Source organism: Ascaphus truei, chromosome 4 (genome assembly GCF_040206685.1).
Source record: "Ascaphus truei isolate aAscTru1 chromosome 4, aAscTru1.hap1, whole genome shotgun sequence".
NCBI classification, from domain to species: Eukaryota; Metazoa; Chordata; class Amphibia; order Anura; family Ascaphidae; genus Ascaphus; species Ascaphus truei.
The window spans coordinates 203,758,250-203,785,159 of record NC_134486.1 but is presented as its reverse complement, the minus strand read 5'-3'; the positions used below and the strand labels follow the sequence as shown (position 1 = coordinate 203,785,159).

The window sequence follows — 26,910 nt, the reverse complement described above, 5'->3', positions numbered from 1 at the left end:
TTCACATATTTCACCAAGTTTAGTCCACAGGACAATAAGACATATTATTAATTTAGTGTAGGTATCTGCTACAATGGAGTTTACCTTAGTGCGGTTAACAGGCATAGGGTCCAATTCTCGTAGCTCAGAAGTGTGACAACCAATTTCTAAACTGACTTTTAGAAGTGGGTTTGCATGCTTTGCTATTCTGTAACCTCTTCTCACATATCCAAACCGTGTGGAAAAGGCTTTTTTAGAAGCGGTTTCTTTCTGGCTCTACAACTCCGTGCGGAATGACCAAACTCACATTTTTTTTCTTCAACTAGCTGAATTCTAGAAGTTCTGAAAAGTGCAAAAGGCTAAACTGCTTCAAACAACTCGTATTTCTGGGGAGAGTAGAAGGGGGTGGAAGAAGGGGACGGGGCAACAAGGGGAGGAAAGATGTGGGGAGATAAAGAGGAACTCCAGTTTAGTAGTAGATGTCTGGCCCACTTTTCAGGTTCTGAGTTACTTGTCAATTCTCCAATTAGCAAAAATGTGTAATACACCTCAGTGTCAGTCTAAACTTCATTCTCTACTGAAGAGGTGGTGAGTGTCTATGAGTGACAGAAATATGAGAAATGTGTGTATGTATTATTACTTTTCACTAATTAACTTGTGCACTCACGGTTTTCCTTAATAATGCTATGGGAACCTTATTACTGGCAGTGGCTAATTTTTTTTATTGCATAGAAAACATTATGCTTAATTCATTTAACCCTTTAGGCACATTCAAAAATGTCACCAAGTTTAGGCCACAGGACAATAAGAAATATTATTAATTTAGTATAGGTACCTGCTATCATCGTTTATCTAGATGGGTTAAGCAGGCTCAATATATTTTTTTAATCAAAGGATGCAACAAAATGACTCCTTTCTTATGAGGCTTAGGATCAAAATGTAGAATCTCACTATATATTGCAAGTCTATCTGGGAGGAGCACAGGGTTTTTGTATTGGTTCACCTTTCCTGAGTCCCTGAATTACGAGTTCATAATAAACACCCCCTGACAATGGCTGAAGGTCAAAACATACAGTAGGAGCATTCAAAATGTTATTGACATCTTCACTGTGGTCTTTCCACAAACAATGTATTCTCTGAAATTTAATTTATGCCGAGATTACAGAACAGAAACAAGATATTGTCTCTTTTATTGAACTATTATGTTTAACTATTACCTTTTTTCACGAATATGATTGTTTAAAATCTGAACATTAATGAACAGGAGCAACATGGGATATGGGAATAAAGAGTTTTATTCATACTGTAGCATAAATAATAAGGCTTTTTTGCAGCAATAGTAAATGAAAAGACAATTTTTTTTCCTCTTTCGGAAGCTGCAGAAAGCGGTGATTAGAGGAATGCATGCTGCACTTCTCTATTGAAGTATCATTGTAGCCACACTCTTCTCAATGATAGAATTTGCTAGAGGATGAATTGGATAGGAAGATGTGGACGCAAAGGAAGGTTACATAGTTACATATTAGATAAGGTTGAAAAAATACATACGTACGTCCATCAAGTTCAAACTATGGAAAATTTAGACGACAGATAATGTATCCTATATTTGTACTTACAGTATATTGAGCCAGAGAAAGGACGGTATTTAATCAAATTAGTGTGCACTGTGAAAAGTAAGTGGTGCATATTAAGCAGCACAACTATTGAAAGACGGAGTGTAGATTAATTCCCTGAGGCCATAGGAACTGTTTCTGCACTGACATTATATTTAAGGTTCCCAGCTGGGACAGCATATATCCCTGTTACACCTGCTGACATATGTAGGATTTCTTGGGTCAGGAAGTGTTTGAAAATGTGCTCTACTGTTGGTACCTGTAAGTCAGGAAAAGGGTTACTGGTGGTGGCAATTTTTTTTGCACTGGATCACAGAAAGCATTCATTCATTAATTTAACCCTTTGGACCCTTTCACATATTTCACCAAGTTTAGTCCATAGGACAATAAAAAATTGTATTCATTTAGTATAGATTCCAGCTATAATGGAGTTTACCTTAATGGGTTTAGCAAGCTTTATAATTTGTTGATGAAAAGATGCAACAAAATGACTCCTTTGTTATATGACTTAGGATACATTTTTAGAATCTCACTAACCCCTCTTCTTTTCCCTAGATTAAAAAATAAAAACTATATATATATATATATATATATATATATATATATATATATATATATATATATATAGAGAGAGAGAGAGAGAGAGAGAGAGAGAGAGCAAATAAAAAGATAATTTGTGAGCACATTCACATGTCTTAGGACTGTCGTGCCGCATGCTTTTCGTAAATAAAGTGAGAGGGGGCAGTATACTGGGAAGGTACAGTGTTTGTGTGTGTGTTTGTATGTGTGTGTGTTTGTATGTGTGTGTGTTTGTATGTGTATGTGTGTGTGTGTGTGTGTGTGTGTGTGTGTGTGTGTGTGTGTGTGTGTGTGTGTGTGTGTGTGTGTGTGTGTGTGTGTGTGTGTGTGTGTGTGTGTGTGTGTGTATGCAATTGTAATTTATTATTTATTTAAAAAAAAAAAACAATTGGTAAAAATAAAATATTTATTAAGTTTGTACAGACTCACAAATACATACACACATACACACACACACACAACATATACATACATACACATGCATACATATATACACACACACATATACATACATTTAGCACCGGTCGCGGCGCAAAAAGATTCTTTTCCCCGTCTTCCCCGCTCCCTGTCAGCTCCCCTCTCCATGCCGTGCGGCCCTCGTATAGAAGGGCTGACTCACGTCAGCCAACTAAAATTCCGCGTGTGCACACCGCGTAGCACGCGCACTGCACTATAGAACGTGCCTTAGGCAGGTCTGCAACCCTGCCTTTCACAGCATACAGTGCTTCCACTGCAGCAAGGGATTCTGGGAAATGACATGCAAATGAGCACACAATGTGTCACCATTGTTACATGGAGCCCATATAAGATAATGCTCGCTGTTAACACACCTTTAAAGCACAGCATGTTTTTTTGCAATACGGTGGAGGTTTCTTGTTGCCTTTTTCATCCACCATAACTTAAAACGTATATATATATATATATATATATATATATATATATATTTATTTTTTTATAATCTATGTATAAACTAAGGCGGTGACTTGAGTCCACCTCCGCTGTATGCCAGTGATACTAAACAGCAAGCAAAGAGACTGGATGGGGTCATACAATATTCAAGAAACGTAAACAACACAGATTTATATTCACATGGCAACACAATGATCACAGTTAGGAGCCCTCAGAGGACCTTAGATACCACTTAGCAAAACATATAGCAATAAGTAACCAAGGTGTGTGCCACTATGCTACTGTCCCTCAGTGTCTCTTTCTCAGTCTCCGTGACCCAGTACTCGTTAATGGGTCACTGTAGATGCTGGAACAGTGCTGGAGCTAGTTATTAGTACTGATGTGTTCATCCGTTTCCCGGATTTTCTTGCATTTTTCCCCCACAACCCGTCCCGCCATGTAAAATCTGCAAACGGATGTGGTTGGTTTTAATTCGTGTGTATTCCTCAAAAAAAAACATTGTATACAACCCATGGACAGGTACAACCCATGGACGGATTTGTAAAATCTACATATCCATCCACGGATTGCAAAATCTGTGGAGTGTATTGGTAATAATAATTAAAAAAAAATCAGCCAATCTTACGATTTGCCCTTTTTGAGATTGATCGTCTGAAATCCACTGAGCAAAGGAACCGGCTGATCTGCTGCAAATCCAGGAGAGGAGCACTACTGGATGTAGTAATATCAAACAATATAGATGTAATAACAAATATTCAAGTCTTGGAAAATTTGGGGAACAGTTCTCGAAACATGGCCTCATTTGAAATAAATTATCAAAAACCATATTACATGGGTTCAACAAAGACTTTCAATTTTAGAAAGGCAGATTTTAATAAATTGTGGAATAATCTACAAGGAATCATTTGGAATTATGTGGATATAAATAGGCAGTCTTTAAAACAGTGTTAGTAAATCACACTTATCAGTGTATATACCCTTGGCTAATAAATATAAAAGAAACAAGTCTAAATCAAAGTTGCTAAATAAACAGGAAGGGAAGGAAACGGAAACAAAGAGGCAGGCATTTAGATTCTTAAAGTCAGAAGAGAAAAAGGCATATCAGAATTATAAGGAATGCAACAAAAGTTGCAAAAGGGCAGTAAATTTAGCACAAATTGAAAATGAAAAAGGATTGCAAAAGAAAGTAAGATCAACCCTAAAAAGTTCTTTAAGTACCTTAATAACAAAAAAAATAGAAAAGAAAACATAGGATCCTTTCATTGTGAGATAGGGAAATTATTGGAGATAAAGAAAAAGCAGAGGTATTAAACAAATGATTTGCCTCTGTATTTATCAGGGAAGAACCCATTGTAATATTAGTGGCACAGGGGGAAGCCATAACCTCTATATTAACGAACAATTGGTTAACCGAGGAAGAAGTTCAGAGGCGGCTTGAAAAAATGAAAGTAAATAAGGCACCAGACACTGATGGCATCCATCCATGAGTTCTTAAGGAGTTAAGTTCAGTAATAGCCAAACTATTACATTTAATATTCAAGGACTCCATTTCCACAGGATCAGTACCACTAGATTGGCGTAAAGCAAACGTGGTGCCTATATTTAAAAAGGGAGCTAGATCACAACTGGGGAATTACAGACATTATAAGCCTGACATCAATAGTGGGGAAGCTACTTGAAAGTTTAGTATGTGATAATATTCATAAATACTTAATGGAAACAACATGATTAGTAATAGTCAGCATGGATTTATGAAGGACAGGTTATGCCAAACTAACCTTATTAGCTTATTTGAGGAGGTAAGTAGGAATTTTGACCAGGGTAATGCAGTTGGTGTGGTCTACTTAGATTTTGCAAAAGCTTTTGAAATGGTTCCATACCAGAGGTTACTGTTCAAAATTAAGCAAATTGGACTCAGTAAAAAATATTTGCACCCGGTTTGAAAACTGGTTGAAGGATAGCCAACAGAATTGTCATAAAAGGAACTTTTCAGGTGGGGCTAAAGTTGTGAATGGAGTACCTCAGGGATTGGTACTGGGTCCCCTGCTTTTAAACTTGGTTATTAATGACCTTGAGGTTGGCATAGAGAGAAAAGTCTCCATCTTTGCTGATGACACTAAATTGTGTAAGGCAGTAGAATCAGAGCAGGATGTAATTTCTCTCCAGAAGGACTTGGATAGACTGGAAACGTGGGCAGGTAAATGGCAGAGAATGTTTAATACAGATAAATGTAATGTTATGCATTTGGGAAATAAGAATAAACAGGCAACGCACAAATTAAAAGGGGATAAATTAGGAGTATCTTTGATAGGGAAGGATTTAGGAATGCTTGTAGACAGCAGGCTTAGCAATAGTGTCCAAAGTCATGCAGTAGCTGCAAAGGCAAACAAGATCTTATCTTGCATTAAACGGGCAATGGATGGAAAGGAAGTAAACATAATTATGCCCCTCTATAAGGCATTAGTAAGACCACACCTTGAATATGGGTCTTAACAACAGTTTAGGGAACCACTCCATAGAAAAGACATTATGGAACTAGAAAAAGTACAGAGAAGAGCCACCAAATTAATAAAGGGGATGGATAATCTGATTTATGAGGAGAGGCTAGCTAAATTACATTTATTTACATTAGAAAAGAGGTGTCTTAGAGGGAATGTGATAACTATATACAAATATATTCAGGTACAATACCAGGAGCTTTCAAAAGAACTATTCATCCCAAGGGCAGTACAAATCGACACAGGGTCAATCCTTAAGGTTGCAGGAAATAGATGTCACCAGCAACAAAGGAAAATGGTTCTTTACAGTAAGGGCAGTTAAAATGTGGAATTCCTTACCCATGGAGACTGTGATGGCAGACAGAATAGATATCTTAAAAAAAAAAAAGTTGGACAGCTTTTTAGAAAGGAAAAGTATACAGGGATATACCAATTATGTAAACATGGTAAGGATGTTGATCCAGAGAGTAATCTGATTACCAATTTTTGAAAGAAATGTATTTTTCCCCTTATGAGATATCATTGGGAAATTCTGGTATATTGTAGTGAATTCCAGAGAGAGGGGACAGTACAGGAGAAGTCTTGCAGGCGAGAGTGAGAAAACTTTAGACTTAGGAGTTATACTCTAAGTACTAAATGAAAAAGAAAGATATTTCCTATTTGCCGCCAATCCCACAATTCCAATATTCCATCATCTCCCAAAGGTCCACAAATCCATGATATGTCCACCGGGCAGGCCTATCATATCAAGTATAGGATCTTTGGGAGATGGATTATCCAGGTATGTGGACCATTTTCTCCAGCCATTAGTCCACAAGTTATTCATATCTCAGGGACTCCACAGATTTAATTAATTCACTTTTGGATTTCACTTGGTCATCACGCTATATTTGGGTCACCTTAGATGTCACTTCATTATACACTATCATCAATTACACTTCCTAGCTACCTCACACATTCCACCAGCACATAGCACTTTCATCACTGAATCAATATTATTTATTTTTACACATAATTATTTCTTATGTGACACTCACTACTACTTACAATTACAAGGCACTGCCATGGGCACATCATTTGCAAAATCATATGCAAATATATTTATGGGATTTTGGGAAAACACGCACTTTTATGGTGACACCAACATTTATCGTCACAACATCAAATTCTATCATAGATTCATTGACGGTCTCTTCTTTGTTTGGGAAAGAGGTACTACACTTTTGGATAAATGTGTGGTGTCCCTGAATTGTAATAATTATAACTTACATTTTACATATATTTCTCATGCTCATCACATTGATTACTTAGATGTAACATTTTTTATTGATATAAACAACTCCATTCAGACTACTATCATCCGTAAAAAAAAATCATGGAATTTGTTCCTTAAGACCACCCGTGCCCATCCCAAATCTCTCATTCGAGGGATAACAAAGGGTCAATTTTTAAGATTGAGGAGAGTCTGTTCAAATATGGAGTTGTTTACTGAACAATCCAGGGAACTTGCTAGCAGATTCTTGCAGAGAGGTTATAAGAAAACTGAAATTCAAACTGCTTTTGAGAATGTTTTCTTTGCTAAGAGAGCTGATCTACTTAAAGGAAGTCCCAACAAGAAGACAGAGGTGTAGAGACGCCATGATATTTTATCACTCAACATAGCAGACATGCTAATGACATTTAATCTATAATCAATAAACATTGGGATGTCCTGAAACTAGATAAAGATCTCACTTCCATTGTTTAAAAAAAAAAAATGAGATTTGTCTTTAAGAAAGCCAGAACCCTGTTAATACAAATATCTCCAAGTCTCTATAAATCACAAACTTTTCAGACTAGGGGTTTTACACCATCTCTAGGTTTTCATAAATATGGTCATTGTAGCATTTGTATTTATGCTAAATCCATAAAACGTGTAACATCAGCTGTGACCAAAAATAGACAGATAAAATCATTCATTACGTGCTGTCAGGATCCGTGATCTGCGGCGCGCTCGGCATGGTCTCCACCTACCCCAACCCGTGATCAGGTTCCGCGCTTCCCCCTCCGCCTGCGACACGTCTCGCACATCTGCTGATACCAGCCATAAGCCTTGGGGCGTGCACGGATTCCGTGTTGGAGGTAATACCATCCCTGCTGGTCCCGCCTCAGGCTATGTCTGCGCGGTGATGTCACCGACGTGCAGCGTGCACATGCTATGCGCGGTCGGCGCATGCACGCGCCTAATCATCTCCTGGCTCCAGGGCTATTCCCCACACCTGCTGCTGACATCTTACCAGCCAATCTCAGTGAGGAATACTGGTGAGTCTCATCCCAGCCTGCAGCTCATTGGACCATCTCCTCTGGCAAATTGGCTGAGCATAACACTTCATTGGTGCGAAGTGCTGACTGCAATTCCTGCCTCCTTGCATATTGCATTTGTGTCGTGTATCCACATCCTGTCTTGTCTGACATTGGTCTTCTGTAATCCTGACCCCGGCTTACCAACGACGATCTGCACCTCTCCCACCCCGACTACAGCAAAGTACCTACGACAATCCGCACCTCTCCAACCCCGACCTCGGCAAGTAACCTCGATGATCCGCAACTCTCCATCCCTGACTATGTCAAGTATCTGCTACCATTCTGACCTCTCCAACCCCGACCCAGCTACCATGACCTGGATGTTGTTTTTTTGTCAATCCCCACCTCGGCTCCCTCGGTTACACCCTGTTTGTGGTGAGCACTCCGTTACATGTGAAATATGAAGTTTGTGATTTACATATTCAGCTGTGGATGTGGCAAGAACTATATTTGACGTACCATTAGATCGTTAAAAATTCGGATAATGGAGCATATAATGTCGATAAAGAAAAAAGATTGACTATTTCCAGTGTCTAGAGATTGTTCTGAATGTCCACAAAGTGATCTAAAAATATTTACTTTCAGTGGGATTAAGCATATTCCATTGCCCATCAGAATAGGTGATCGGCAGACATCCTCAACCAGAGAGAGATGTTCTTGATTTTCACATTGTCAGCTTTGGTTCCCACTGGATTAAATATTGATTGGAAAATAAAACATTTTCTGTTGGAATTATATATATTTTACAATAATCTTTCATTTCTACTTCATCTCCAATATCAGTTAGACTGAGTCCACCTCGATTTGTTTGAGATGATTAATTTATAACCTTGTTCCACACAGGAAATATTTAGAAATATCTAGACATAATATATGTAATATTCCATTATGTCCACTATTGATCAAAATGGACAATCAACTGTTAATTATAGTTATGATTATTTAACAATGATATAATATATCAATTTGATATCATATAAATATATCATAAAAATTTCCACTTAGGTTATAGAAAGGTTAGTTAATTGAAATGGACAATAACAATAAAAATATCAATTTGTTGTCTTTACAAATATTAAATCTACCAACAATAAGGGAATGATTTCCCAATCTTATTTCCAGACTTGTACATTTATACTTAATTATTCTTTTTTAATCATTTTAATTTATTTTAATTACGTACTGTCAACTTTATGTTAGTTAATTTACTTTTTGGTTATTTAATAAATTGTTGTTCTATTATTATTATTATTATTATTATTATTACACTTACTTTGACTGCAAATTGTTTGTGAGATTTCCTGTTTTCCTTTTTGCGCATGGATGCATTGATATGTCTATTCATGTGTTATAGTATATGTTTGTATTTCTTGAGGTGCCACCACTATACCTCTACCAATTCTTAATGGTTTTCCATTTAGTGAGGATCCATTTTTGGTGAAGCATGGATGGCTGAGCATCCGGTCTGACGGATCTATTTAATCTCACTTCACAATGAGGAACATTACTCTTTGATAAATCGCACAATTGCGCGAAACACGTTAGAGGTTTCTACATCTCTATTTTAAATGTTGCTGACAGCCAAATAAATATTTTTCATTGCGATCCGGCTCCCATAATTTTTCCTCCCAGGCAGAGCACTGCTTTATCCCGTCCCCCACAGGAGATTTTCCAAAAGTGAGAGGAGGTAGTAAGGTGGGAGGAAAGGAGGATATCGTGTGAAGAATGTAGGGGGTGTGTAGGTATTTTTCTGTGAGTTTAATTCATCTATTAATTGCACAGAATTTAAATCTAATTAACAACTTCAGATGAATTGGCCGTTATCCGAACATTTCACAATTTGTTTTCCTGGGCATACCCAGGTTGTGTCGCATGATTTCTTCAAACTTTCCCGCATTGAGACGCGTGTTTACTAGTGTTTTTATCAGGTGTAGAAAATGGCATTTTAGAGTTGTCTGCAATACCGTTGAGAAACTCAAGTGGGCGATCACAAGTTGTTGTCTTAAAATCTAAAAATCTAAGTGCAATTCAACCTGTCTTTTATTGCTGTGTATTTTTGCAAGTGTGTGTGTGTAATTGTAATTTGAAGATAAACGTTACGAGTTCATACTATATACTGTACATGGGAAAGAAGTCCTTTCTGAGGCTCCTTAGCCATACACAAATCCTTTAACTGTAGAAGATTACAAATATGAGCACACATAACAAAAAGTATTTTTAACGAATTAAATGTTGTATTTGTACAGGATAATAAAGGGAAAAGGAGTAATACAAAAATACAACGTCAACCTCTTCTTCCGAATATAAAATATTTATTCCGTGCATGCGTGTACGGTATATCTAATGGTTGAAACACATATGTGTGTCATCACATTTATGCACATGCGTGTATATCAAATTGAAACCTGGTTGAAACGCATATGCGTGTCATCACATTTATGTGCATGCGTGTACAGTATGTCAAATTGGAACCTGGTTGAAACGCATATGCGTATCATCACATTTATGCGCATGCGTATATGTCAAATTGGAACCTGGCTGGAACACATATGCGTGTCATCTCATTTATGCGCATGCGTGTATGTCAAATTGGGACCTTGTTGAAACACATATGCGTGTCATCACATTTATGTGCATATGTGTACAGTATGTCAAATTGGAACCTGGTTGAAGCGCATATGCGTATCATCACATTTATGCGCTTGCGTGTATGTCAAATTGGAACCTTGTTGAAACATATGCGTGTCATCATATTTATGCGCATGCGTGTATGTAATTTCTTCACTGAGTCGCAAGATACTGTATCTGCTAGACCCAATCATTTTTTACTGAACCATCTGTGCTCAAGCAGGGGTATGCTTTTCAACCTGCAATGTTGGGGTTCCTTGAGGACTGGATTTGGGAACCACTGTGCTAGACAGTTGTACAGTACTGTTATTAGTGTATCTAGATTTTTTTATTTGTACAGGAGAATAAAGGAAAAAAGAATAATACAAAAATACGTCGCCTCTTCTTCAAAATTGACTATATTGTCTTTTTCTTCTTCGTAATAGTGGCTACTTCTTGGACATCTGAGTCTGGAAAGACAGAGACAATATTCTATATTATCAATCGCACCGTACATTATGGTTAAAGTATGCCTGCGTCTTATATAGAGTTTACAGCATGATCTACTGTGCGCCAAGAATCACTGATTTATTGTAATTGGCTACTAATACAGGACTTGTTCAACCAGTGTGTATTATTGCTGCTACAGTATACTAAGTGTTAGACTTTCAAGTTAGTATTACCAAAGCAATGTTATGTTCTATTGGGGAAAATGTTACTGTGTATCCTCGGCTAAAAGAAGCCCTAATCAAATTGTATCCAACAACATGATGCATGCTAACAATAAGCATTAGGTTTTGCTAGAGGTTTACATTAGGTTTAGTGGGGTTGGGGGGGAGGGAAGGGATTTGTTATGATGGTTTGGAGCAGTGTGTCTTACCTGGCAGTATTGTTGTGTAACCTGCACCAAGGGGGGGAGGGGGGCGTTCCTGCAGGGTGTCTTCACCCAGCTCCAAGGAAAAAAGAGAGATCCAGCGTGATTAGGCACTTGAAAAAGACCTGTTGGTCGAAACGTCGTGTGGCACAATAAATTCATTTATCTTGAAATCCGTGGAGCGCTGGATCTCTCTTATTTCCTCAGTGTACATTGGAATTTGCCTGGCAGGTACTTCCTTGAACCAGCAGCACCGGTAAACTGTATGTATTCATTATATTGTGGTGTGCAGCCAAAACCCTTTTACATTCACCCAGCTCCAGACATGCAAAATACAAAACAGAAATTTAAAAACATTATTATACCATGCTGCCTGTACAGTCCATTGTTAAACAGTATTTTCTATTTTCTGAGGGGGGGGGGGTTGGAGGAGACAAAGCATGCATTGCATGTGCTACTACACTGTAGCACAGTATGACTAGAAGTTTACAATACATTAGGTTTTGGGGGGGTTTGGGGGGGAAGGGATTTGTTATGCATGGATTGGAGCACTGTGTTTTACCTGGTAGTATTGTTGAGAGAGTTTCCAGCACAAAGGGGTTTTTTTTTCCTGCAGGGTGTCTTCGCCCAGCTCCAGACATGTAAAATACAAAACAGAAATAGAAAATAATTATTATACCATGCCTCCAGTACAGTCCATTGTTAAACTGTAAAATTGAAAAAAAAAAACATTAAGCAATGAAACAATTTAAAACAATCAACTATCTTTTTACAGTATTTAGATTAAAAACATTATTAGTCATCAAACAATTCGATGGAGCTCCAGGGAAGAGCCCTTGTATGCCTCAAAAGGCCATTGATGCTGTCTCTCACGTTTCTAGCAATACCAGTGGTAACATTAAAATAGCGCTTCTTCCATAATTGCGTTCCTTAAATTTGTAGGAAGAGCCTTCTTGTCTTTATTGCCATAAAAATTGACATTGTGGGTCCACTCGCTGTATAGCTCAAAGCAGGCGTGGTGTTTAAAGATGAACTGGGCATATTCTTGTGGTAGACAAGCACATCTGATCTTGAATTTATCCCGGATGCTCTGGGGCAGTTCTCTCAGCATGATGTCTGGGAGCTGTACAATCCTGGGCGCTGGAGCGGGTGTTCTTCTGGCAGCGGGCGGCGGTAGATGGTCTGGGAGGATGCTTTCCTCCTGTCATGGCCTTACCGGGGTTGTCATCTCCTCCACCACAAGGGCATACATATATTCTGCAGATGGAGGGGGTGAGCGTGGGGGGGCCCATGGTGTGCTTGGTGTTGGCGCCGTGAAGTTCAAATCCAGGGATTGAGAGGGTGCACGGGGGGGGGGGATTGAGAGGGTATGTGGTTCCTCCATGGGAATAAGGCACCTCCAGCCCACCCTCCTGCTCCTGCGTTGTACTGTACATACAGGGGCAGGGAGTCCAAGCAAAGAATAGATCCCCGCGATGTTCCTCTCAATCTTATCCAGACGAACACACATGCCACCCATGCACCTATCCATATTTTCCATGGCCGCCAAAAGACGCACCATCTTGGCCTAAATTCAGTCCCTGTATTGCTCTGTAGAGTTGTCAGTGGTCTCGACACCACTGAAAAAATTCAGCATGCGGGCGAATGAGTTGGATCTGGTGCAAGGAGTGCTGGAGCAGGTAAGCTGGGTGTTTCTGGATGAGCATCGGCGTTGATGGGTGCTGGCGCAGGTAATCTAGGGATTTCCGGATGAGCATCTGTGTTGATGAGTGCTGGAGCAGGTAAGCTGGGGGTTTCCGGATGAGCATCGGATTGAAGGGTGCTGGCGCAGGTAAACTGGGGGTTTCCGGATGAGAATCGGCGTTCATGGATGGTGGAGAAAGTAAGCTAGGGGTTTATGGACGAGCATCGGGGGCCCTTACATGTATGGGGCCCGTCCAAACAGGTTTTGTGAAGTTGATTTTGGCCCTTTTCTTCTTCACATAATAAGGACCAGGGTTCTTTCCTTTGGAGTCTTCGGAACGTTTTCTTTAATCTCATTTGGCTTTCGCTTTGGCTTGGAAAAAGCTTCCACCTTTTGCTTTCTTGTGGTCGGCAAGGCAGAAGAAAGCAGGTTCCTGCGTCCGTAGAATCGGGGAAGATCCATGGAAGCAGATGGAAGAATGCACAATACAGTATCTGGACAAGAGCTCATTCAGACAAAGATCAGCATGTGGGAGGCAATTTGTGTCACCTTTTATGCACTGAGCTCCTATTTTATTAATTTTTTTTGTCAGGCAAGGACACGAGCTTCAGGTGTTAAAAGTGGGCGTAATTTGCCTAACCTGTTGAGCGAGGTCCATCTCATTGTATAAATACACCATTAGTTATGTTGATTGCACATTCGAATACACATCGAATACCCACACATTCTTTCCTAAAGCAGCGATGCCGAGGAAATTTGTTTCAAAGGATCTTGGCATGAGAATACACAACATGTACAAGAAAGGACACGGAATTTTACAGATCCAATGCTGGTTACGTTCTGTGGGCCTCATTTTAGCAAAAAGCACTGTCAGTTATCATGCCCATAATAACGCAAAAGGTGTAAAGCGGAGTCCCACAGTCACAACAGAGTAAGCTTTTTTGTTTTCATTACCGTATGTAATTATTGTATTACTTGTATAAGCTTCTTGTCTACATTATTAAAAAGGAATTTATGTGTTTATTTGTTTTCTTTGCAATTATGTTAGAGCCAAAAAATTACTGTATTTCTTTTAGAAGACAATACAAAATGGATTTTTTGGGCTGTAGATGTCAAATAATGTACTGTATTGTACTGTATTACATACACAGGCGACACACTTTATTCGAGCTCGGCTAGTCCCACGAATTCGGGTATACCCGGGTGTATTGAGGTTTGTGACTGTTTTCTGCCCGAGTGCATTGAGGTATTTTCCAAGCAGGGATTGAAGCATTTTATTCCCGCTGGCTGCAATACTGCACAGTATATATATATATATATACTGCATTACAATTCATGAATTTATGCCATCTGGTAGACACGCGAAGCATTGCAGCCTATTAAATCCTAATCATTATCATTTAACAGATCAGCCGCCCGTCAGCCAGGCATGAACCCAGGCTGGGAAGGCAAACGCAACGGGGCTTGTCAGAGGTGAGGAGCGGCGCATTCCAGGTATCTGCCAGGTACATACTGGGTATTTGCTCGAATAAAGTGTGTCGGTGCAGTAGTTACATAGTAGATGAGGTTGAAAAAGACGTAGGTCCATCAAGTTCAACCTATAAAAATTCTAAAATTATAACCTATAAAATTACTCTAAAAACATCTTGCCTATCAAAATGCATTTGTGTGTTTATTTTTTTTCCTTGCAATTATTGTAGAATACTTTATACAATACTGTACAGTATGTCATGTATTTATGATGACTTAATTTTGGGCCTACTCTAACAAATTGTTCTCTTTTCCTTTACATTGTAGAATGACAAAGCGTCTGGTGGACGAAATCAGCGAGGCAAATGATGAGCAATGTACAGCAAGAGTCAAGACTGCTCTAGAGAACACTCATAATATCACAGCATCTGAGACCAGCATCAGGCAGATGAGACACCAATTGGGATGGAAATATGGACCTGTAAAGTAAGTGTCTTACTGTTACAAAGAACAGTACTGTACTGTATATTGCATATAGTACTAAATAAAGTTCAGTATACAAGTAGTAATAACCCCTGTGAATATTTTATAGTACAGTATATTAATAAAGTTCAGTATATTGCAATAGTACTGTACTGTATGCAGAATGCTGTGCCATACAGTAGTTACAGTAGAACAGTACAGGTAAAGTGTTGTACAGAACACTACTGTACAGTAGGTAAAAGTGTGGTTTTACAGTACCTGTAAAATTCTTCCTTCTCATTACAGAGCATATCCAATAATAAGGGATGCCAACAAGGTGAAGAGAGTGGAGCAAGCAAAGGCATGGATCGAAAGTGGTGACACTTTTCAGGATGTCATCTTTTCTGACGAGACAACTGTAGTCCTTGAGAGATTTTCCACATTTGCATTCCATAAAAAGGGACGCCTATCTCTGAAGCCACCGCCCAAGCACCCACTGAAGATGCATGTGTGGGGTGCGATCTCTAGACGTGGACAAGGATGCATAATCATCTTTGAGGGTAAAATAATGCACAAAGTCACATGCCGTAGCCTTATGCACTGTACAACTGTAGTGTATGTTGTACCCTAATGTTAAAAATTTTTCTACTGCTCCAGGAATCATGGATAAAGTATTTTTCCAAGAAGGAATAGTCCCCCATATTGTTGAATACATTAGGCATTATTTCCCATCTGGTCACCATTTCTTCCAGTACAATGACCCTAAACATACCACCTCTAGTGCCTATATTCTTGTGAGCGGTATCAACTGGGTTAAGACGCCACCGGAGTAAGTGCTCCAGTGTACATTAATTTTTTCTCATTGTTTTAAACTGTTTTTATGTGTTCAACTAATTCGCCATGTGTTACCCCCGTCCCATTCCAGATCACCAGATTTGAACCCCATCGAACTGGTGTGGCCTGAGCTGAAGGATTATATAAGAAAGGTTGTTAAACCATCCAATTTGGAGGAATTAACACAAGGAATAAATAGATTCTGGGGCGACATACTCACAGTAGATAAATGCAACAACTATATCAATCATATTGTCAGTGTGTTGCTTGTTCTTTTACAGCATAAAGGGAGTGCCACCGGAATGTAGTTAGGTACTTTACTGTACTGTAGTGAGGTCTGCGCTTACTGTACTCTCCACTTTCTATATATATATATTATTTATTCGTATTAGACATTTATTAGACGTGCGTACTGTCTTACTGTCTTATATAGTTATAAATATTTAAGAATGTATAAATTGATAAAATATTAAAAACATGCATCACACAATGTTTTCTTCAAATGACTCATTTATTAAGTCAACGTCTAGAAAAAAAAAAAAAAGAAACGGTTCTGCCTTTTTGTTATTCTTTTCTTCAGACTTGACATTCACACTGGTAGTGAAGTCATTTTGGCCAAATCCCCAAGAAGCACTTCCAGCCGCGGCCCATTTTATTCTCCAACATCTCCGAATTTTTTCTTTCCGAATGCCACGCACTTCACCGCGTTCATGCCGCATTCATGTTGCATTCATGCCGGCGTCACCCGCGGTTGATGTGTTTATTTATGTGTTTATTGATAATGGTTCGGATTTAATTGGTTGCAATTCTTCGCGTATCCGCCAGGTGGCACATATTCATGAATTGTAATGTGCATGCGCTTCAGTAATGTGTCAACTTGCAGGTGTTTAAAAAAATACCGCAGTGGTCTATTGTAAATTGACCTTGGTATTGAAGAAGTTACAATAATGTATCAATTTAGGCTTTTCATATTAAAAACTAAATGCGCAGTGTCTGGTGTTCTATTGTCCTGAGAGTCCCGAGATGAGTGCACCGCTGCAGTCCGTGTACCAAAAACCTGATATAACGTACGCTTATTTAATATGGGCGGCAATTAATGCAACAGATGATAAGATGGCAACAGTTGGTCAAATGTATCAGTATTTTATCGAAAACTATGACATTTACAAATTTTCACCAGATGCTCATGTGTGGAAGCGTGCAATAAGGAAAAAGTTATGTATCGATCCGTGTTTTTTACGTATTGATCCCGGTGTTATTGGAGGGTATTGGTGTGTAGCACCAGATTTTTCCCGTACCTTTGATCATGGAGACTTCAAAAGGCGAAAGGTCATGTTAAAACCAACTAAGAAACGTCAGTCGCTGGCAAGCAATGCGCCAGCGACAGCGCCAGCTTCCAATAACGGTCCGACCGTCAGTGAAAACCTGGTGACCGGCAACCCTTGCTGTCTGTCCCCGCCCGGATACCTGCAGCCTGAGACAGATTTCACGTACAGATTCCAGCAAGCTTGCATGTACCAAAGCGTTTCCAGCCTCATCAGCTGTCAACTATAGGTGTAGTAGTCCCGCTGTCACCTGTCAACTACGTGTATGATCGAGAATACGGGACTGGCAGTGGCTCGGTGCCAGCTGATTGGCAAAGACAATGGTGAGTAATGTTGCCGTATTTTATTCTGTTTTTGAAATATCAATATCAATGCACAGTCAAGCGATTCTCCTGTAAGCAATATCAATGGCTGAGAAGCTTCTACAGTAGATACGGAACAATTGGTGGAAAGCTAGGCGCATGGCCATTGGAACCTTCTTGAAACGCATATGCTTGTCTTCACATCGACAGTAGGCGCATGCGCATGTGAACAGGAGACGCCCAACAAAATTATTGATGGGACTGACTGTGAGAAGTTCTTTAGGGGACTGCCTGACCATTATAGTAAACTTTTACTTTTGTTTTTCCTCAAAAAAGAAAACTTTGTCATCTCATGCGGAAAACGGCACATGGAGGGATTTCGATGGATAATATCGCTTTGTGTAACAATGCCTGCACATTGCTGAATCGGATTTAAAAAAACACGTACCAGAGTCAACAGTTTAGTGGCCGTTGCAATTGATTAGAATAGAATACTGTAACTGAGAGCTTCATAGAAAACCTGAAACAGTGTGCTGTTGTTTTCAGACCGCATACACTACTTTTTTATATATATATATACTGTATAATAAACCCAAAAAAATAAAACGTATGCATTTATTCTACATGTATTCCAGTACATATGTGTATTCTACTACCCGTACAGCATGTATTGTTTTAATACTCTTGTGATGTACAGTACTGAGCATGCCTACAGTATACAGTACAGTATGCCTGGACAGTATTGTATGTTCTTGAAACACTGTATTTTGTTACAGTATAAAAGGAGACAATGGAACAATTTAAAACAAATCAACATTTTCTTTTATTGGTGGAGTAAGTACAAAAAGTGTACAGCAACAACAGTATGGTGTTAGTAAAAAAAAATCTTTATTAATAAAATTTAAAACACGCAACATCTCCTTTATTAAAGTACAGAAAGTCAAAATATTTACAGTAGGATGGTGCACAGTACAGTAAGTCAGGCCTGCACAACTCCAGTCCTCGAGGGCCGCAAACAGGCCCGGTTTTCAGGATAACCTTGAAAACCGGGCCTATTTGCAGCCCTCGAGGACTGGAATTGTGCAGGTCTTGTGTAAGAAAAAAACATTTCTTTATTAATACAAGTTAAAACAAGTAACAAGTCAAAAAATAAACAACAGTTGAACAGTCACGCAAATTTGATCCCCACCAGATTGTCCTTCCAGTGCCAATGCCTCGTATGACGCAAAATGCCATTAATGGCATCTCTCACGATTTTCATTACAGGATCTGTAATTGAAAAAAAGCGCCGCAATTCCTCCACAATAGTCCTTCTTAAATTTTCAGGAAGCGCCCTTTTTTCGTAATTTCCTTCATAGTTTACATTTTTGGCCCATCCGCAGTACACCAAGTAGGACACGTGGTGCTTGAAAATTTACATGGCATACTTCTGGGGTAAACCAGCATTCATCACCCTTTATTTCTCCCTGTGTGGATTGGGCAGCTCACGCAGGATGATGTCGGGCACCGTATCGATGCAAGCGTATGTAGGTTGGATTCTTGGAGCGGGTGTTCTTCTGGGAGCGGGTGTGCTTTTGGCAGCGGGCGAGGATAGGTTGTCTGGGAGGATGCTTTCCTCCTGTCTTGGTCGCCGTGTTGTCTCCTGGCGTGGCCTTGACGGGGTTGTCATGTCATCAACGGCATACATGTACACATATTCTTCTGGTGGAGGGGGTGCGCTTGATGATGGAAGGCAGTTGAATGTCCCATTCATCCCATCCATGCCACCCTCCTACTCCGGAGATACAGGGGCATGAACTCCGAGCAAATTATGTATCCCCACTATGTCAGTCTCTATCTTCTCCATCCGTTGATCCATCTTCTCCATCTGTTGATCCATCTTCTCCATCCATTGATTCATCTTCTCCATCCGTTGATCCATCTTCTCCATCCATTGATCCATATTTAGCATGGTCTCTAAAGAAGATCTATCGTTACCAGCATAGTAAAGTTCCCGGGGATATCGACACTTAACCCATTCAGCATGTGGTTTAACGAGCTGGATCTAGTGCATGGGATGCTGTGGACATCTAGGTGGATGGGTGCTACGGAGGATGAGATGGGGGTTCCCTGGAGAGAAGCGACAGCGTCGAAGAAGGATGGAGGAGGTGACCTATGGATTTCCGGGAGAGAAGCGGCAGCGTCGTCGAAGAGGGATGGAGAAAGTGACCTGTGGATTTCCGGGGGAGAAGCGGCAGAGTCGTCTAAGCGTAATGGAGAAAGTGACCTGTGGATTTCCGGGAGACCAGCGGCAGCGTCGTCGAAGAGTAGTGGAGAAGATGGGCTGTGGGTTTCAGGGAGAGCAGAGGCAGCGTCGTGGACAAGTAGTGGTGAAGATGGGCTGTGTGTGAGCAGCGGCAGAGTCGGCGAAGCGTAATCGAAGCGTAATCGAGGAAGTGGCCTGCGGGTTCCATGGGTTGGCTGCCATTTGTTTTGCCTTGAGTGTACATCACTGAATTTCTTCTTGACATAATAAGGCTTACGTTTTTTAAAACCCTTAGCCTTTGGGGTCAGCAGAAGGTTTTCTTTATTAGCCTTAGCCTTTCGGTTTGGACTTGGCTTGGAAAGCAGATGGCACAATGCAGTATCTGGACAAGGTAAAGTTCAGATACAGATCATCGAGTGGCTATGCAAATTGTGTAACCTTTTATGCATGGCGACGAGGTACAGGTGTTAAAAGTGGGCATACTCTAATGTGAGTCATTAACGTATAAATACACCATCCATTTTGTGGATTCACTGCACATTGAATACACAGACTAAACATTGAATATACATTCTTGTGCTTGTATTTCTTTCTACACGCAGAAATGCCTGTTAAAATGATTTCAAAGGATCTCAGCATGAGAATTAAGGAGATGTACACGAGCGGACAACGAATTGCAGATATCCAACGCTGGTTAGCTGCTTCTGGCCTCGTTGTGCCATCAACCACCATGTGCTATCATGCACACAGAAAGACCAAACAACGCACGAGGACACCAACGGTAACTAACGCGTAAGTATATTTATATTACTATATAATATAGTATATCTATCTATTATTGTTTATATTGCTACATATAAATATAACTATATAGTATAGATCTAACATTATGGTTATTTCTGTTTATTTATATTACTACAGTATGTAATATAGTATATCTATCTATTATTGTTTATATTGCTGCATATAAATATAGCTATATAGTATAGATCTATCTAACATTATGGTTATTTCTGTTTAATTATATTACTATGTTATATAGTATATCTATCTATTATTGTTTATATTGCTGCATCTATTATTGTTTAGTGTAAATGATGTGCTGTACTTGTGGCCTACTGCACTGTAACTTACCGGATTGTTTTTTTCTGTACACTGTAGGGAGACAACTCTTCTGGTCGACAAAATAAGTGAAGAGAATGATGAGAAGAGTGCCTTAAGGGTCAAATACACTCTGCTGCAAAATCACAATCTCACTGTATCCGAGACCAGCATAAAGAAGATGAGACACAGAATTGGATGGAAATATGGACGTGTGAGGTTAGTACTGGACAGTACAGGAGGTTAAAATGTTGTTTAAGAAACTGTACTGTACCTATAAAATTATTCCTTGTCATTACAGAGCGTACCTACTGCACCGACACACTTTATTCGAGCAAATACCCGGTATGTACCTGGCAGATACCTGGAATGCGCCGCTCCTCACCTCTGACAAGCCCCGTTGCATTTGCCTTCCCAGCCTGGGTTCATGCCTGGCTGATGGGCGGCTGATCTGTTAAATGATAATGATTAGGATTTAATAGGCTGCAATGCTTCGCGTGTCTACCAGATGGCATAAATTCATGAATTGTTATGCAGTATATATATATACTGTGCAGTATTGCAGCCAGCGGGAATAAAATGCTTCAATCCCTGCATGGAAAATAACTCAATGCACTCGGGCAGAAAACAGTCACAAACCTCAATACACCCGGGTATACCCGAATTCGTGGGACTAGCCAAGCTCGAATAAAGTGTCGCCAGTGTATGATAAGGGACTTTAACTAGATCAAGAGAGTGGTCCAGGCCCAGGCATGGATCGACAGTGGAGAAACTTTCCAGGATTGCATCTTCACTAACGAGTCTACTGTATCGCTGGAGAGATTTGCCACCTTTGCATTCAACAAAAAAGGTTGCATATCTATGAAGCCGCATCCAAAACACCCAGTGAAGATGCATGTGTGGGTGCCATCACTAGGCGTGGACCAGTTTTGTCATCTTTGTCACGCTTTTGCCTTATGCACTGTACTGTACTAGTGTACAGTTTTTTGAGCATTTTTCTTTTCTTGTTATAGGAATCATGAATAAAGTTTTTTTCCAAGAGCAAATTGTGCCTGAGATTGTGGAATACATCACACGTGAGTACCCAGATGGACACTGTTTCTACCAGGACAACGATCCAAAGCACACTGCGTCAACAGCGCATATTCTTAAGCATGGTATCAACTAGGTGAAGATGCCAGCGGAGTAAGTAAGGTAACCGTGTCTCATTTTTTAATACTGTTTTACTGTGTATCTCTAACTAATTGTCCTTTTTTTCCCCCTCCAATGACAGATCGCCAGACTTCAATCCTATCGAAATGGTCTGGCATCAGCTGAAAGATCATATCCGAAAAGTCGTGAAACCCTCCAAAAAGGATGAGTTGGCGCAAGGCATAATGAGTTTTTGGAACGATGTACTCACCGTGGAACGATGCAATAAATATATTGACCATATTGCGACTTTGTTGCCCATTGTGATTGAGCGTAATGGGCAAGCATCAGGAAGGTAGTATGGTATAGTACTGTACTGTAGTATGGTAAGTACAGGCACACCAAGTACAGTACTGTATGATACAGGTAAGTATGGCACAGATTTTTTATTTCCTGAGAGAGCAGCACTAGCCACCTGGTTACAAAGTATTTAACAGTAGTCACAGTATACAGTAGTTCCAGTATATACTAGTTTGACAGTACTAACTGCATACTGTAGTCCAATATGGAGTAGCTATGCAGTACACAATGCCATAATATGCACCTAACTGCACTAATTTTTTATTTTCTTGTCTTTTCAGAGAAATAAAGGATGGAAAGGGGGAGGGAGGGTATCATGTGTACATTGTGTGAACTGTGTGAACAGTAAAGTGTATCTAAAGTGCATTCATGATTTACACAAAACCTCCCCTCTCTCAATGGACTACACAGAATGAGGAAGAAGATAAAGATGGAAAATGTAATATTATTATATATATTATTAATTAATATTATTATCAATGTGCATTATTCATGATTATCCACCGGCCCTCCATTTTCAACTGACAGAAGAATTGAATAAAGACTGCATTTTGTATTATTCATGATTATTTGTATATTTGTATTTTTTGTTCCTGATAAAGAAATATTTATTTTATTTTAAATTCATGATAATCATAATCATTGACACCCCCCACCCCCCTACACCAAAGAAAAAGAAAGAATGACAAAAATTGGTAACTTACTGCATCAAAAACATGAATCAGATTATGGTTTTTTTAACTCTCAAATTTCACAGTGCTGTGCAAATCAGATTTACATATCAAATTCGAGAAGGGATTATCACAAGCGTTACCGTAAACAAAGCCTCAAAGGGTTGGGAGGGTGGATGGGTGAGTCATGCGCAGTAATCATCAGCCTGCTCCCCTCCCAAAGAGGATTACATGCAGGTGCAGAGAGGTGACTCAAAGCCAACAATAGGAAAATTAATGAATGGTTTTGTAGAGGTGTCGATAAGAGGTTCAAATCCTTGAGCGAGCCTTGTGTGTGTGTGCGTGGGGGAGTGGGGTACAGGGTATAGCTGCATGAAGGATTAGCTGTACTGTAGTTCAAAGACATGACATATTTTCAACTGGCAGGTCATCATAATAATTTGATCCCCACACCCCCAAAGACATAAAAATCACACAAATCAATCATGTGCAGTCAAACGCACAGTGTCGCAGTCAAAAGCTACAGCACAGATTGAATATCGTAATGTCAAGATGGTTGAGGCAGGATCATGTTCATTCATGTTGAGAAAATAATAAAAAATGACGAGAGAAAAAAAAAATATTTTTTTTTGGTGACTCTTGAACTTCGCAAGCAATTCACGCATGCGCAGTATAATCAACTAAAGCTCCCTTCCCAAAGAGGATTACACGCAGGCGTAGAGAGGTGACTCAAAGCCAACAATAGGAAAATGAAAATATAATTTTTTTTGGTCACTCTTGAACTTTTTCCCCCCCAATGAGCATTAATAATCAACACAGAAGAATACAGTAAATCAAAACTGAACGTTATACACGCAGGAATGTGATGACAGGAATGTGATTAAAACCAGAAAGCCATCTGTTCAAAGGAATGGCGTGGGAGAGGTGTACTGTAGATAAGAAGTTGAAATACTGCAGTGCAGTACATTATCCTGTGTGTGTGTGCGGGGGCGAGCGAGGGAAGAGCGCTATATACGCCAAAATGTGATATTGTTTCAACAATGCGTTTCAACAATGTTCAAATGAGACATACATGCATGTATAAATATGTAAATTTACAATTACTGTGCGCGCACACACACGCAGACTGTGTACTGACCATGGTTGAACTGCTACAGTATTAGACTTTGAAGACAACATATCGCGAACGCCCACATGAGTTTTTAGACGGTATTGCAGTATTGCAGGCAGCGCTAAGAATATGCTAATATTACGAGTGCTAAAATACCGGAACATATTTCCAAAAAAAAAAATATACTGCATCTGCCCGCGGTTATCAGAGTTGCGCCGCTACAGCCGCATTAGGATAAAGGCGGCCGCCACTGTATCACACGTGCACATGCGTGTTAAACCGGTCAGAGAACACTAATGAATCGGCCAGGGGAGGTGTCGATAAGCAGTTGAATGCATTTTGCTTTGTGAGGTGGGTGGGGGGGCAACTCACTTTGCCAGACCTGGTGTGCAGGATTATAATATATACTGTAGTTCAAAGAAATCATTTGAACATTTTTACAATCAAAGTTCTCACAACAGTACATAAATACCATGGGTGTGTGTATGAGATATTTCCATAAACCGTATGCAAAGCAGACCAAGCCTAGCAAAATGTGAAGGTTTTCAATAGTAAGGGTTTACTGTAACCCCCCCCCCCCACAATTTTTTTTTAATTTAGAGTATGCCACCTCATACAGAAATAAAAAGTAAGTGATTTTAAGAATGTACAAATTGATAATATATTAAAAACATGCATCACACAATGTTTTCTTCAAATGGCTCATTTATTAAGCCCTTGTCTAGAAAAAAAAAAGAAAAGAAATGGTTTTGCCTTTTTCTTTTCTTTTCTTCAGACTTGACAAACACACTGGTAGTGAAGTCATTTTGGCCACATTTCTTAGCGGAATTAATAACACATGCGTCTACTGTAATTATACTGCAAAATGCAACGTCATTGATAAAATAAAACAGTAGTGATGATAACAATGTAAAAATGTATTTAATATGAAAACATAGTATCATACTGTATAAGGTTTTGTATAAAGCTCACAATTATTCTCTCCTCAATAAAAAGTACATTGTCACCTTAAATTTTTATCCTTCTTGGAGTTTTAAATCAGATTCAAAATGCGCAAGCAACGTTTAAAAAAAGCGATATTAGATTTCCATAGAATTTCCTCCTTATCTTTTGCCGCTTGATGTCACAGTGTCTTTTCTGGGGAAAAAATGAGTGCATGAGTACAAGCATCGATACTGTATGGCAAGCATACTGTACACTACTATAGTGTGATTGGGAATTAAAGCAGCTGTTCAAGCAATATCCTACATGTGTGTTTTTTTTTAATAAATCAGTTCTGTACTATGAGAACAAACTTCTGATAGGCTCTAGCTCCTGAGCCCTGCCCTCTCCCTAGCAGCCCACAAACTTTATCTACTATAGTAACTGCTCAGGCAATCATATTGCAGGACTACATTTTCAATAATGCTTTGCAGGAATTCAATTAAATAACCCTGAGCAAAGCAATTGATTACAGGAGAATGGACCGATCTGCAGCTTACTGTAGCTAATCACTTGTCTGTGTGCATATTGTATTGATGCACATTCTGTATTGCTTTTTTTTTTTTAAAGATTTTTTTTTAAATGGCAGCTTGAACTGCAGCTTCAAACTTAATACTGTACTGTATAGTGTAATACAGTATACTGTAGTACATTATATTTACCTTCATTATACTGTCGCGGCCGAGTTTATTCGAGCATTTGCCCGGTCTCGGCCGCGACAGTAACCTGGCGCGCGCCGGGATGTCCCGGGCGCGCGCCGAAGCCTCAGAGGAGAGGCCCGCCGATCGGGGCTTCCCCCTCTCCTCTCCGGGTCCGCCGGGTCCCCCCGAACCCCCTGCCGCCGTCCCCCACATCGCGGGACACCAGGGCTCCCTCGGGGAGCCCTGGACGCGCGAGCAGGGGGCGCAGGCACCCGATGACGCGTGACCGCGCATCGGTGACGCGCGGCACGCCGAGGGGATGCCACTAGCAAGCCGGGAAATCTCCCGGCTTGCGGAACTGGCCGCACTGCAATAAAGTGTGCCGCCAGTGTAAACTTTGCCAAACGGGTTGAGATGAGCCACTGACACACCTGTAGTCTGCATTATAGTTGACAGATGACAGCTGGCCTGCTATACCTGTAATTGACAGCTGATGAAGCTAGTAATCATGTTGGTACACGTAAGCATGCTGGTACGTGTAATCTGGTTGGAATCAGGCTGGAATTTTTGCGGGTAATATGGTGGGGACAGGTAGCAAGGATTGCCATTATCCAGGTTTTCACTGACCATCGGACCGTTATTGTAAGCCGGTGCTGGTGCCGGTGCTTGTGCCGGTGTTGGTACATTGCTGTATTGGGATTGACAAATCTTATATAGATTAAACCCGACCTTTCTCCTTTTGCAGTTGCCATGATCAAACATACTATAAAAATCTGGGATCACACACCAATACCCTCTTCTACCTCCCGGTGGAGGGGCAATGCGAAAAAAACAATGATCGTTAGTTAAAGTTTGTCTTACCGAACGCTTCCACCCATGAACATCAGGTGTAAATTTGTAAAAATCATAGTTCAAAATGAAATATTCACATATTTCTGATAAATTCGCCATCTTATCTGTTGCAGCATTAATTGCAGAACATAATAAAAATGCATAACTACAGTCAGGTTTTTTATATGTGTACGGTGTACACATGGTGTCCGGAACAGTCAGCAATTGTGCAGGGATAAGAATGTAGAAAACAGCCCACAGCATTGTGTCCTAGAGGTTTTTATTATGAAATGCCTACATTTGATAACGTCTTTAGCGTCTTCAAGGACCAAGATTGATTCAAAACACAGAACCCCAGT

General features: G+C 39.9%; 1 protein-coding gene across 2 annotated transcripts in view; it reads left to right on the top strand.

The window, feature by feature from the left end:
- CHRM3 (cholinergic receptor muscarinic 3) overlaps nt 1-26,910 on the top strand; it is an 83,771-nt gene that overhangs the window by 5,826 nt on the left and 51,035 nt on the right. The window contains exons 2-3 of one of the 2 annotated variants that reach the window (XM_075596757.1): nt 14,884-15,042; nt 15,325-16,105. The exons of the other annotated variant lie outside the window; for it this stretch is intronic. Of the exons in view, the coding sequence (XP_075452872.1) occupies nt 14,885-15,042; nt 15,325-15,649 (483 nt within the window). The 5' untranslated portion in view covers nt 14,884 and the 3' untranslated portion in view covers nt 15,650-16,105. Of the gene's footprint in view, nt 1-14,883; nt 15,043-15,324; nt 16,106-26,910 lie in introns of those variants that run through there. 2 annotated transcript variants of the gene reach the window in all.